This window comes from Schistosoma haematobium, chromosome ZW, assembly GCF_000699445.3.
Source record: "Schistosoma haematobium chromosome ZW, whole genome shotgun sequence".
In the NCBI taxonomy this organism is placed as follows: Eukaryota; Metazoa; Platyhelminthes; class Trematoda; order Strigeidida; family Schistosomatidae; genus Schistosoma; species Schistosoma haematobium.
In genome coordinates, this window is record NC_067195.1 from 59,514,901 (window position 1) to 59,530,849 (window position 15,949).

At 29.8% G+C, this 15,949-nt stretch overlaps 1 protein-coding gene across 2 annotated transcripts in view; it reads right to left on the reverse strand.

Annotated features, from left to right (window-relative positions):
* Positions 1-14,748, reverse strand: part of IKZF5_1 (Zinc finger protein Pegasus) — a gene marked incomplete at both ends in the record, with an annotated part of 47,657 nt that extends 32,909 nt beyond the window's left edge. The window contains 2 exons of one of the 2 annotated variants that reach the window (XM_051211909.1): positions 7,717-8,310; positions 14,389-14,748. In XM_051211909.1, coding sequence (XP_051072032.1) covers positions 7,717-8,310; positions 14,389-14,417 — 623 coding nt within the window. Of the gene's footprint in view, positions 1-7,716; positions 8,311-8,348; positions 8,378-14,388 lie in introns of those variants that run through there. The other variant, XM_035731791.2, reaches the window with a different exon arrangement.
* Between the last annotated feature and the right edge of the window lie 1,201 nt (positions 14,749-15,949).

Sequence of the window (15,949 nt, forward strand, 5' to 3'; positions counted from 1 at the left end):
AGATAGATCAATTGTTAACTGATTAATGTATACACAAATCATTACTAATAACCATAGCGATGTATGTGAAATCAACCCCAAAATATATTTCCCAAAAAGTTACGTTTAGAATGTCAAAACATTCTTTATAAGCTTAATAAAATGATAAAGAAATGAAAGTAATCATTGTTAAACCGTGTTAAGTTTATCAGATCAAATTTAATAAAATCATGCTCAAAAAACCACACGGTACTACATAGCACATTATATATTGTAAAATGATTATATAAATAGATTTCACAGACAGTTTACTTCAACCTTGAGAGGTCAACGTCATTGAAAACTCACTTTTTAGATTATTGATCAAGTTATTAGAAAACATGGTTTGATAACTACGTTGAGATGACTAAGCAACATTCTTTGTTATTACTAACACTACTAATTAGCTGTATTAATCCACAATAAATGTGTAATAAGAAGACGAAGATTAACAGAACTATAGTTTGTCTTATTACACTATCCAAATTTATCAAATGAACTAATTGCAATAAATGTATCAAATCCAGACCGGGAGCCCAATCGGATTTTAAAAAATAAAGAGGGCTGTAGCTTTCAACAATAAATGTAATAAAAGTATTTGAAAGATGTATAAAACTACTAGTTATATGCTGAATAATATAACTATTCCTAACTTAAATCGGTTGGAAATGTCACAACATCAATGAAAAATCACAAAATATTTGTATATATGGATAGTGGCTAGCAGTGGATTCCAGGACGCGTGCTTCGCCCTATTTGGAACTCATCAGCTGGATATACCTGCATCTCAGAGTTGATATTCACTCCGAGACTCAAACCCATTACCGTTAGTTTCAAACGCTATCGTGTTATCTGCTTAATTACTGAGTCCTGATAACCACTTGCTTGTGCAATGGGGCGAAATTTAAATTCACTTGATGTTGTTTTTCTTGTATCTTCTCATTATTATTTAGGACTGCAATTGATCAATCTCATGTTGGCATATGTGCATCATGTGAGGATTGCGGATTGAGAAGATACAAGTTAAACAACACCAAGTGAATTAATGTTTATATATTTTTGTGAAGAAAATATTTTAAACGACAATAAATAATCCCAATGGAAAATTACTTTCATTTAAAGTCTCCTTTATAGAAAAAATAAATGTCACCAATAAATAATAATTATAAATTAAGTATGAATTTAATTAAGAAATATTCAATAAATGATTTTAGAAATAATTATCTAAACTACTACTATCAGTAGTATTTAGTAGATATAAAAATCTATGAACGTTATTTTGCTTTGATACCTGTTAAAGAAATGCCGCAAGATCATAATGAATAGTATTTAACATAAATAAATAATGCATAACATTTAAATTATTATTAATGAAAAGCTTGTATTATAATTATTAATATTAATAATACTACTATGAATGTTATAGCTACTACTTATAATTATATGATGAAGATTATGTACAGTCTTAAGTCGAAAGATAAATTCTCTTTTTATCTTATTTATCATAAACGATTGAATTCTCAAGAGATAATTAGTAAGTAAATGAATCATTATCAGTATTAACAATTTGAATAAAGCTTATTTATTGATGATGAAAATATGTTGATTGCAGTGAGATCTGTATATTGAAGATACCACAGGTATTCAGAGTTTGACAACACTTTAACCAGTAACACCTTCTATATGAAGCGTACCTACCAAGTGAAATCAAAAGACAGAAGCGAGGAAGTTCGAAGATATATTTGATATGCTATCAATATATCGAGAATCGTCTGATCTAATCTGGCTAGCGATTGCAGAGGTTGTTGAGCACGGCGTTCCCACTCGTGATCTGGTGAGGATTCATGACCGAGCGCATTCAGCTAGGTGAGTCCATTAAAACATGTGGTCAGCATCCAATGATGAAAACTTAAAGAGCTATTTATTTTGGAGATTTCTTTACCGCTTCAATAACTTTATAAAATGAACTTTACCTATTCCATTTATCATTAGACATAAACTGGTATACTAGAGAAAAAGATATTTTTACATCATTTCAACTTGATAGTATTCGAATATGAAATGTTAGTAGAAAAAGATCATTTCTGAACGTTTATTTAGTATGTATTTACATTTGTAAAAGTTTGTATTTTATCGTTGATGATGTTAAGAACTGCGACCGATCAATATCTTTCAACATATGTACAACCTAACTCCGCCTATAGCCCTTCTACGGCTACTGCCGGTCCAAAGCTCGGGTAAAGGAGAAGGGTTGAACATGAGGTTGCTAAAAAAAAGCGCTAACCAGAATTATCAATTTAAATTAAATCACCAAACTGCGTCACGAGGCAAGTGCTAACTTGGAATTCTGAAGGGAAACGAAAAAGAGGAAGATCAAAGAACACACCACGTCGGGAATTGGAAGTGGACATGGAAAGAGAGAATAGCAACTGGAAAAAATTGCCCAGGACAAAGTTGGATGGAGACTGCTGGTGAAAAGCCTATGCTCCTACATGAGGGGTAATAGGCGCAAGTAAGTAAGTATATATACAACCTGAACAAGCTGTCTTGATAACGTATTTGGAGTCTAAAGTGAAATTTACCAGGTTCAAGTGCTACGGTCAACATCAATATTGGAGTGAGGATACATCAATCTAATGAGTCTCAAACTGGCATGAAACACATGATATTGGTCCAATAGATGGTTAATGTTCAACGTTATTGAAACTATTTGAAATGAAAATTAAATTTTCATACTTTTTGAAATCAAAACTACTTAAAATACTCAGCTTGGTCGATCTATTGAACTGACTTGGAAAATGAACAACACTGTTAGATTGATAATGATGTTAAACGTTATTTTATTTTTGTTATCTATATAGATTAATATTCTCGTATAAAGAAAGCAGTATAGTTATTCCATTAAAAATGTCAGTTTATTGAACATGGATTAGTCAAAAGCATTTGTAATCAGAAATTGACTTTGGTTCGCGAACTATTCCACAACCCAGGAAACAAAAAAAATTGTCTACTTATATTCAGTAAACATTGATTTCAGTTGAAACACCACTGTAAAGTAGAGAACATCTTGGTTATCCTGGTGTAAGACTCTTCAGTAGTGCACACCCACAACTTACAAACTAAACAGATTTTCATGAAACCCATTCAACTAAGTTAATCAAGTCCCTAGTAAATTAGTTATTTTGTAGTTAAGAAAATAATATGATAAATAAGATATTTTTTGTGATTATCAACATAATTTTGTTGGTATTTCGTTCTCAGATCATGTAAAGGTGACTAAATAATATAGTTTTCTCGTTATATAACAAATGAGGATGTTCAGCAACCAACAAATTCCTAGGGATCATAGCTACAAGACAAATGAAGATGAGTTGAAAATGAGGAAAAAATTAGCTAAACGATTTCATTTCACAATTATGAAATTTTTTTTATTTGAATGTTCAGGTAAACAAAAACAACTTTGAAATGTAGAGAGAAAAAAACAAAAAGAAACCCTATTTACCATATCTTTTCCAATGTCAAATTAAGATAAAAAAAATAGTGAGGAGAATGAGAAGAACAGGGGCGAAAGAAGAATCAAACCATTTTCCAGTATGCTTTTAAACAAAAAAATGTTTCCTATTAATTTTCAATTTTCATAGATTCAGTGATCCATGCATTTCGTTTTTACGCTAAAACTGAATGACAAAAAAAACATACTTCCTTATCTCATTCGTTATTCATTCATTATAGACTTGTTATTTCTATATTATTTAAATTGCTGAAAAGGAAATGGATATGTTAAGAGTGTAGGTAAGTGCAAGTGATAGTAAATAAAAACTCGTATCTACGTATTGCGTAATGAATACTACAAAAGCACAAGGGAATGAACATATACATTAACCTATGTCTCAAATGACTGACACTCAATCATTATGTATAAATTAAAAGGTTTTTCATACTCGATAAACTTAGTTAGACTTATAAACCGTTTTTTCTAATTATGATGAAGAAAAAAATACCAAGAAAATGTTATATATACATATGCAGATAAAGAATACCGGCTTATCCTTCTTGTATATTAATTGTATTATGAAAAAAATCTCTTGGGAGAGATCGTTAAAAAAAGTTATTTATCTTGGTCACTTAAATAACTACAAAATTAAAAAAAACTCAAGTATGGAAGGTAACACACGAACATTGTTTGTCTCTTTCCCCTTCCCTTAATTCTAAAGGATAGACAGTTTAATTTATACAGAATGATTATTACTATTATCATTGTTATCCCATTCAGTTAATCATAGTTTTTTTCTCTGATCATTGTTTTTATGAAATAAACAAAATCAATTACAAATACACCATTTTACTAATAACAACTTTGTTTTTTTTAAAGACTTAATATGCAACTAATCTCTTATGTTGTACGTGATGAACAAGAATTGTTGTTTTGTTTTGTTTTTTGTGTGTCAAGGGGACCAATTTTTTTCTTCAGCCAGTTTCTAAGGCATTCATATCTTTGTTTCCTTGATTGTGCATAGATATATGTGTGTATCACTTTTAAGAATTATAATATTCAAAAAGAAATTGAACTATGTTAAGAAAGAGGAAAAACTTTCGATTTTTCCTAATTCTTTTTTTCCTCAGATGGGTTTTGTGGATATTATAGTAATTTCAATGGTTAAGATCATGAGTCAGTTGAAGCTAGACCACCATGGAAAACCTGGAAGCACTGGAAGGCCATTTCGTTCTATTGTGGGACTCATCAACAGTGTGCATCCACGACCTCGCCCCCTACGAGATTCGAACCCAGGACCTACTTAATCACTAGACTACTGCGCATTGCTGAGGAGTCCCAAACTAGGACGAAAAGTGCCGTGCTTCCAGGTTTTCCATGGTGGTCTAGCTTCAACTGATTCATGATCTTTTTTTGTTAATAAGATAAACAGAATGTATGTTTGTCTGTAGAATGTTATAAGTTTAGTGAATAAGACCTAGAATTTAATAAAGTGGATGGAAGCTATGACAACAGATGATTATAATATTTGACAATGTGCTATCAAAACTTGCCAGAACATTTCCAAGCTTAAGGAAACAAAGAAAATTATACTAACTGATTAATTATACTTCATTAATCAATTAAATTATATCAGACATTTCTATTCTGCATTAAATCAATTGAAATCTGAGTAGTTAAGTAAAATTTTTCTTTGAATTTAACATTGAAGTATGAATTGATTCCTTGTAACTAGCATAAATACAAATCTAGCAAGTTTTAAATTGTATGAAATACTAGATACAGGGTTTCTTAATTATTTTCTCTAACCATTTAACATTAAATTCATAGACAATATTCGTAAAAATCAGGTAAATATATTTCAATTACTATTTAATTTGTAAGTTTGTAAATGGAATGAATTTTATGATCCTGTATAATTTTATACTATCCACTTACGTTTTGTGTTATTATCAATTATTTATTTTTATGAATGAATAATTCATTGATGGAAAGTTATGAATTAAGGAGATGCATTGATGATAAATGTTATATTATAGGTCCTGGGTTCAAATCCCGCGAATAGGATGGTGGATGAACACTACTGAGGAGTCCCATACTAGGACGAAACCTCCGTTGAGTGCCTTCAAGTTTTCCATGGTGATCTAGCTTTGATTGATTCATGTATTCAACTATTAAATATTATATAAATTATAATTGTATGTTGTTTGAAAATTATACATGTTAAAGATTATTATTACTTAAAATTTGTTCATTCAGTGATCTGACTATTAAATAAGTCACATACATTAAACAATTTGTTTTCCATGTATTTTCATTACAAATTAAAAAGGATGCCATTTTATATTATAAAGCAATTTTTTATGGTTTAAAATGAGAGTGAACTGTTAGGAAAGCCCTACTCAGTGTCTTCTCAAGAAGACAAAAAGTGAATGTCCGGCGATTTAACCGGATTGGTAGATACGGGGTATCCACCTAGAGGAGTTGGAAAACCCTGATTCCAAACCAATGATGCACATGGGTTCCAGGGTCCTGAGGGAACAAACGGCGTATGAATCTATTGTTGGTCACCAGCTAGCATGGGATTGTATCTCCTAACGTTACTCGACTGCCTTATGGGTTAGCTCTTCAGGCCAAAGTCTTCGGGTGTGGCCCTTTAAGAAAACCACCTGCTTCGGTCTGGACACCCAGGCAGTATCACAGCTTTCACACAAATCAATGATAACTGCTACCGGCCTCATCGTTACTGTGTGGCGTACACGTATTTGTTGCCTCTTTGTATCACTGTCTACGTGTTCAAATAAATAAATAAATAAATGATAACAGAAACTAAATTTTAAAAGGTTATGTTGCAATGAAATATTCAAATTGTTTTTTTGGAAAAAACTACTTCATTATGGAAAGAAACTAAGTAACGTATTAAGTAGGAAGATACTAATTGTTTATTTAAACTTTGATAACTTGAAGCAGTTCACTAGAATACATAAATATTCGGGACAATAGGTTTCATTCTAATAATTTACTTCTGAAACATAGTTATTTCATTCAATATTAAAGTGGATATTTAAATACCAATATAATGTATCATGCATAGTAAAATTTTCTGATACAGTCTAAAATCAATATAACATATCAGAGGTAATTCCATTTATAGAGTAACTTATAAATATTTGCTAGATCTCTTATTTATTGATAAGAAATATTTGATTTTATAGTTTACGTTACGGAGTAGTCTAGGTTAGACAATCACTTAGAGATAGAAATTAATGCTCAGATGTACGAGGTAGACAGGACCCTCAAAGGGATCGAGCTCAAATCTTTTAACTTTGAGTGCTAGCATCTAACCGCTAAACCATTGAGCTGTACGAGTTTTTTTTGAAATTTAGAATGTTAATATTTTAGACATTTAAAACTACTATTTCATATTTCATTTTGAGTCTAAGTAGATTATCAAATGGAATCACATCACTTCACTCCTCCATTCCCTGGCTATTTATCGAAGCTACCATAAACTCATGGATAATGGTTACATATCATTTATCTTGCTCAATAGACGTATAGTTATTTTTAATAGTTGAGATCATAAGTCAGTTGAAGCTGGACCACTAAGGAAAACCTGGAAGTAATGGTTTCCCATGGTGGTCTAGCTTCAACTGACTCATGATCTCTCATCTATTGAAATAACTATAATATCCACAAAACCCGTTCAGAACCATATTTATTAAAGATTTTAAAATCACTTGTTGTGCAAATTTTTTTATCTTTATTGTGACTCTAAAAGTTTCCTTAAGATTACGAACACAAACTGTTGATGAGTGTCAGCTATCACGAAACCTATATCCAGAATTTTTGCAGACTACCTTCAGTCACCTAACCCTTCATAGTTTATTTTACCAATAACAATTAATATTATTTAGTAGCTAACTGTTTTTAAAGAGAACTAGGACTGAGAATGAAAAAATTTTGACTCCGGACAACGTTAAAAACAAACGGCATTGAGAAATGAAGATTTATTCCATCATCTAAACACTAAAAGACTTCGATTTATATTAAGAAGTTACATCCGTTTATTTACAGATTAACTTGAATTGGACTGGCGGTTAATGAAGATCATCATCACTAAATGCCGGCGAAAAACATAAATACCTTGTAGTCAGCAATTCAAAAAAATTATTTATTTACTCAATTTCTTCAAAATGTATTACCTCATATTCTGCTGTCTGTCTGATTGGTCAGTTGTAGTTGCTTTTGTCTGACCATTCATTCGATTCAAAGAACTGATCTGACAATTATTTGTATCATATTGTTGTGATTCAATAGGTGTTGTGGAAAATTCGTTTGTTGGAAATTGTGGTGATATTATGTTTTGTATAACAGGAATTTCGGAACAATTGACTGTTTGTTTTGTAGTCATTTCTGATACTCCGTTATCCTGATGCAGTTTTGTGTCATCCAGCTTGTGCACTCTCGTATTGGGAATATTTCCGTCATTTGAAGTACACAATGAAAAAGACTTATTTTGTGCAAGAGATAAATTTATACTGATTGATTGAACTGTTTGTTCACAATTATTCAAAGTATTTACATCAGAGATTCGTGGAACAGAATTATTTTCATAACTCCTGTTATCAGTTGATTCTGAATTATTTCGATGATTCTCTTTACATGGTGTGGAATATGGTATATGATTGTTAGTACCATTTTTTGATGGTAAAATGCACCATAATGGATGAAATTGTGGTTCATTGTTGACTTCTAAATACATATTTGAAGATTCAGTTAATTCTGATCTATCAATACTGAAAGGATAAAAATAAGAGATAGAATTTTAAGTTACCAATATTGATTAGTATTAATAGACTGCATGAGATAACTTCATATTTATGGGCTGATTCTGTACATAAACTGATCATGTCGAAATCTGTGTGTTCACTAAGCTATTCTGAATAATCAAATCAACAAATAATGTATTTACATAATTTACGAAATTTCTGATTACTTAGGAATTAAATTGCTTTATGTAGTGAAATAACCTAGATAATCAGTGTATACTAGAAATATCCAAGGTATTGAAGTTATTACGGAATCTGTCAGTGTTTCATAACAACGTGGTGTGTTTATAGTATATATTGCTATGAAGTTCACCAACTAATTATATCGTCTGTGTAAAATAGTCCAGTAGTTCTTTGTATGATATCAATATGTCATATTAAACTTACTAATAGATGAACCTATCACCTACAATTTTAAATGCAGTTCGTTTCAGTAAGAAATATAATAGAGGATCTTTAAAATAGGGGAAATTCGCAGATCATTAGTGTTTTATTAAAGATGCCTTCAATGTATCATTCGAGTATATCGGGACTGCAATACTAAGGTTAGACATAGGATATTAGTTAAAAATGACAAATCGTTTGGTAAGGTAGTAAATCATCATAGATTGAAGTGACTGGGGTATGTGTTACATTGTCTGGTCACTACCTAATTAGGTGAGAGACGTTTGCTGGTGTTGTAAACAGGAAGAAAGCTAGTAGTGACTAAACTAACATATGACATTAGTTGAAAAAGTCACTGGTAGTTGGGCTAGATGATCTTGATAGGTGCAAACTACTTAGTTGAGGTACGTACGATTTTCGTAACGAACTTTTAGAGATAATGAATGAATTTGTAAAAAAAATCGATGGAACCGGTTCATTTTCATTCATTCTTTGTTTTCCGTAAAATCTTGGATATCTTTTTTTATATTTCCAAATTCATTCTTTATCGAATTCAGTCAGTCAGTCAGTAACAACGTAGAACTTCGTACGTACGTACATCAGTTCGAGTTGCCACACCACAGTAGCATAGAGATGCAGTTGTCGATTCAAATCCCGTAGTGGTAGAGGTAGTAAGAGTATAAGCAGCAATCGGAAAGATTAGGGTTTGAAGGTGTTATTCAAGGAGTATAATCCAGTGAAATAAATTTGGAAAGAGAAAGAAAAGGGACATGAAGAATTCAGAAGATTAGAATTTGGGAGAATATAAAGAGTGTATGCACCTGTGCCATTGCAAACGATTTTGAGCCATATCATTCAGAGTCTCTAACCGTCGGTTGCTATTATCTCACAGTCCCCAACCAGATAGTCTATACCCACCAACATCACTCAGTCCACTTGTCAGTGACTTTATGGACTTGTGCCATCGAATTATATTGCATATACTTAATAATTTTTATTCCCAATGATATTGTCACTACTTCTACTACCCTAGTAGTATATATCTTAACTATTTTTCATTGTATGATAATATAGTATAGCAAATCAAATCATTGAACATTTGCATCATATTCTGTGTTATTTATTACTAACTGACTGACTAACTTAATAATAAGAAAACTTGGCTAAAGCAACTAGTATTGATTGATTTCGTTGACCATTGGTACTTTATGATAAAATAATGTTGATAATACTTATGATTTCGATAATTAACCTGGTTGTTGTTGTTTTGTTTTTTTATTATAATTAATATTATGTCCCAGTTAATATGTATGTATCGGTAGGTTTGAATAGACAGACAATAACCATATAGTGATTATATATATATATTAGTAATAATTAAGTAATTATTAAATATTCCGGAAGTATTTTTAAAATGAAAAAGTATATTTATATAAAAGCAAAAATTATTTTTATTCAAAAAAAACTCTTATAAAATTGTATAAAAAGTTTATTATTCATTGTAATAGCTAATCGTCTTTAATTCGGAAGTGAACAATTAACTGAACTCCTATTCAGGTTAAGATTTTTATAATCTTCTCTCTTTTTTTTGTTGTTATTGTGGAAAATGAATATTTAAAAAATAATTAAGTTTGTGAAAAAAAAACTCCAAATTTATTTTACTGAATTATACTCGTTAAATATGATCTTCAAACCTTAGTCTTTCTGATTACTGCTTATATTCTTACTATCTCTACAACTATGGGATTTGAATTGATAACTGTATCTCTGTACTAATGTGGTATGGCAACTCGAACTGATGTATGTACATATGAAGTTCTACGCTGTTACTGACTTACTCAGTGTATGCTCATTATCTCACTACATAACATTCAGCTTTAATTAGGTTATTATTTCAATATAACTTTTATTCAAAAAAAAAAAAACAAACAATGAAAGTTACATAAAGAAATCATCCAGTTTAGAGAACGAAGATCATTTACCTTAGCTAGAAATCTTCTCTACTATATCAAAATCAAAATCTTTTTTTTTTACAATAAGTTTATGAGATGTTAGTTTGGTCAATTTAGTGCTTGACTTAATAATAATTTTAATGAAGTATTTTAATACTTATGAATGGTTTACTTTTTTCCGAGATAAAAGTGTTTAGAGTGCAAATATTTTACATTTGGCTTATCCTTTAATTATTTTCAACTTATAACATATAAGAATCACTTTATACGTGTTAGATAATTGAGTAGCTTTTATTTGTATTAAACTTCTGTATTTAAAATGTTTCATTAGCGTTAAGTAAAATTAAAAGAACTACTTTCTATATTAGTCTAGACATTGTTCCAGTGTTGAGATAGATGTGAAATTATGTTGAATCGTTCAGATGTTTACAATGTTAAATTAACACACTATGATTTTTAAATGATTTATTTTGTTTAATAGTTGACATCATGAGTTAATTGAAGCTAGACCACCATGGAAAACATGGGAGCACTGGACGGTCATTTCGTCCTAGTATGCAATTTCTCAGCAATGCGCACCTACGATCCCGCTCGCAGGATTCGAACCCGAAACCTTCGGTCTCGCGCGCGAACACTGAATCCCTAGACTGGATAAAAAATGCACACTGCTGAGGAGTCCCATACTAGGACGAAACGGCCGTTCAGTGCTTACATGTTTTCCATGGTGGTCTATTTATTTATTTATTTGAACACATATATATTGGTACAGGAGTGCGCCAAATATATATATATATATATATATATATATATATATGTACATGGTGGTCTAGCTTTAATTGACTCATGAACTCAACTATTAAAGTATAATCACAACTAATTATAGTACAATTTAGTACGACCTTAAAAATGCATATCTTCATACAGTTGTATATAGTATGCAGAATTTTCAAGAATCGATTCTCTGATTACAAAACAACTACAGATGGATGATATTGAAAACGTTTAAAATTCTATGATTTATTGTAACTGGGTATTATTTATTTATTTATTTAAGTAAGCGAAATATACCCATCGAGACAAAAAAGAATATCATCTTAGAAATATGAGTGAAAAGAAAACAACTTGTATTTATAACGTAAAGGATATTAATTGTATGTATGTATTAATATATATATATATATATATATATATATATATATATATACTTATTATGGTTCATTTGTAATCATTCTCTCAATAGGAGGTCGATTATTTCACCCCACTATTTTGATTTAATAATACATTGTATCTAAGCCTGAGAATTTCAATTATATATTTATAGGATTACAAGTGATAATACTAATAGTAATACTTGGGTTTAATATAGATACTAAACCGTGCAAGTTATATGTGATATTAGCTAGAAAAATCCCGCTTTTTCATTCCCACCGAGATATCGTGGATTGAATCAAACTGAAAATTAAGTGAATAAGACGGAATCTTGTGAATAAATTTGAAATAGGTAATCACTGTAATGTAAATTAAGATTGTGACTACATTTGCTTAAGGGAAACTTTTATTATGTAGCTTATATTCATTACATATTGATCTTATTGAGGAACAAATTCTAGAGGAGTTCCATACTAGAAATAAATAGCTGCTCAAACACATTTATTCTTCAATAGTACAACCTACAAACCAAACCACTCCCTACCAAACCTTTTAAACTAAAGATTTATATAAATAGGAATAATACTCATTTTCGTACAGATTTGAGTTCAGTAACAAAAAGTTCTTGAAATTTTGGAAGAATTAAATAATGAGTGTGATTTAACGCTTCAGAAGCTCTCAACTAATCATAATATAAAGTAGACCTATTAAAGACTATAAAAAACGAGTAATCTCACACCAGTGCTTGTTATTAGTATGTGGAAGTTGTTGTTCAGAGGGAAACATGTACTAATAATAAATAAGAACTTTCGTCTAAATTTGATTGAATAGTTTCACAATATTTGGGCGCCGAGTTAATTTGAGACATTAAAGAGGAAGAATGTATTTGTAAAATATCAGCGAATGAATTTGAAGTAAATCCCGCGTTTCACCTGGCAATTATCGAATAATATTCGATAATTTTGTTGTTCGATTATATTTTCCTTGAAAAAGCTTGGACCAGATTGCCAGACGAAACATTGGATTTACTTAAAATTCATTCGCTGAGATTTTACAAATATATTCTTGTTTTTAATGTGCTAATAATGTTAATATTGTACCGAAGTAGTGGAAACATAAATATTTAAATATATAATGTAATTGGTAATGTGTATTTCTACAGCTCAACAGAAAATCAGTTGAGATCAAAGTGGACTATTATTTACAGTGAATATTGGTATGAAGGAAAATGGATGATGATCACCATTTAAAGTACAGTACTCATTAATGACATCTTATTTGACGTAACAGTAATACTGGTCGTATGTTTTAAAGTCAGTTTATTTACAAACGTTGTTACGATTTATATTCAGAACATGATAGTGATAGCCTAACTTGGCCATGTCAGCTGGTTGCAGCATCAACATAGATTTTTCTGTACAACTTAGCTTTACTAAATGTCACTGTCATTTAAAACTTTTTTCTGATCACTTTGTTACCTCCATTATATTCAACACAAATAACTTTAAACTTGATACACAACTGTTTTTCTAAGTCTATCAATAAAATTCTAGACAGAATTACTTGTCAACATTATATGTACATATATATGTTGCGTTTATTCACAGTTTAGTTTCAGTCATCAGTCATTAGTTCCTGTAATTTAACATAAGAATTACCAGTCTAATGAGATTATGGCTATTCTTATGAAAATGACAAGATTGGTTAAATGCTTGGTGGTTTTTCTGCGATTAATGTGTAATAATCTCATTCACCTACATATTTATTCTACAGGAATATCTATAGTAGATTACAGAATGAATAACGTGTTTTAGATGAAGCTAATTTAGGCAGATGATTTCACTAATATTTCATTGATTGGTCAAGATATTCTCATTATCTTTTATAATATGATAAACCATAGAATTAGAAGAATCTAATACTTTTTATTATTGTTCTTAATATTATTAATAAAAGGGATTGTGGTAATAATGATCATTTTATTAAATACTTTTTGTACAATATAGTAAAGAATTCTCATAAATAAAAGGGGAATGTTGAATAAAAAATTATATTTATGTATATAAGAACGATCGTCTAAATGTGAACGGTTAGTTTCATCGTGGATAGTTGTCAAGTGAATATAAGTCAGCGAATGAACTTTAAATAAGAACTTTCGTCTAAATTTGATTAAATAGTTTCACAATATTTGGGCGCCGAGTTAATATGAGACATTAAAGAGAAAGAATGTATTTGTAAAATCTTAGCGAAAGAATTTGAAGTAAATCCAGCGTTTCACTTGGTAATTATCGAATAATATTCGATAATTTTGTTGTTCGATTATATTTTCCTTGAAAAAGCTCGGACCAGATTGCCAGACGAAACATTGGATTTACTTAAAATTCATTCGCTGAGATTTTACAATTATATATTATTTCTCTTGGATGAACTTTAAGTTTTAAAAATTTACAGTTCAATAATAGTATGTTTTAATAAGATGACATGTTTACAATGAAATGAAGTTGGACAATATATATATCTCATTGAATAATAAATTACTTTTTACAACGAATTAACCTACCTTGAAAAATCTCCCATGGTTTCTATCATCTGTTATTATTCAATTCAATTTGAATGTCCCAATTATTTTTTTTTCTTTAAAACAAAAATGTACTATGTTCTTAAGTTTAATGATTTTGATTATTTCATATTTAATCCAAATTAGATAATGTGATATTTACTATTGTTGATATATATAAGAAGTAACTTTATTATAATCCAAAAGAATTTCCTATTAAAACACTATTGTTTATCATTTGTAAAGATTAGAAATATACATACATGCATTTTAATATAACAAATAATTAACATGTTTGTATATTATAATCAGTTTATTTTGTTGTTGTTTTTTCTCTCTCATTATCATCAACCTTTATTTTTTTTTGAAACTTTAGAAGTCTGTTTCCCTTTCATTTGTTAATTTTTATTATGTAGAGCGTAACTAATTTTTCATTGGTTCACATATATTCACATGGTACCATAAATGTTAATAATAATTCTTATGTGATTTGTTTTATTTCATTGTTATTGTTTTTTTTTCTCTTTCAATTTTTATCATTTGTGTCTCTTTCATAATGGATAGGGTGAGGGGGGCAAATATAGAAATGATATTCATTTTATGTACACATATACACTATATACTAGCATAGATACATACATACATACATACATGGATACATGTGACCATGTTAATAAACACAAATCATGTCAGTATTATTTTTCATCTATGAAAAATGTTAAATAATTTATTGTTTTTATTCATACAAACAAAGAAAAGTATTACCATTTTTATGTTATTATGTAAATGGAGAGAAAAATTAAAAATATTATTCGTTGTACATACATAGCGGGTGGTGATTCGAATGAACCAATTGAAATTTTCTAATTCAAAAAGTTTTTCAATCAAGTGAATTAAGTTTTCTAGATAGAAAATTTAATATTAAAAAAATTTTTTTTAAATGGAAAAATTGTAAAAAAGAAAAATGAGAGGGGTGACATAAATTCAGTTGTATATGGGGTTGAACATTGAGTCATATTCTGAAATTCATTCTATCATTGAATCGGTTAAGCGCCTGGCACGAGACTGATAGGTCCTGGGTTCGAATTTCGCAAAGCGGGATCGTAGATGTGCACTGCTGAGGAGTTCCATACTAGAATGAAACGGCTGTCCAGTGCTTCCAGGTTTCCCATAGTAGTCTAGCTTCAATTGACTCATGATTTCAATCAGTCAATTTTCTAAAATCTCCACAAAAACCCTTTTGACATTTGTGAATGTTATCAAAATAGAACTCTTTGCTGATCTCAATCAAAAACTTAAAAATAAATAGTTGAAAAGTACAAAAATGAGTTTAAAAATTTCATTCAGTTGTAAATGTTGTATTTACTGAATGATTTAATTTCACTATTTAGATGGTGGTTGGATGTGAGTCGACAGGATCGACATAATCGATAGTATTCGATCGGCACTAATAAAGACTAGACACGCATGACATTAGTCATCACCCAGTGATCAATCAATTGTGATTAATTTCACTATATTAAGAAATATGACCCATTACAATAATTTCTTTTCTTCATTATTG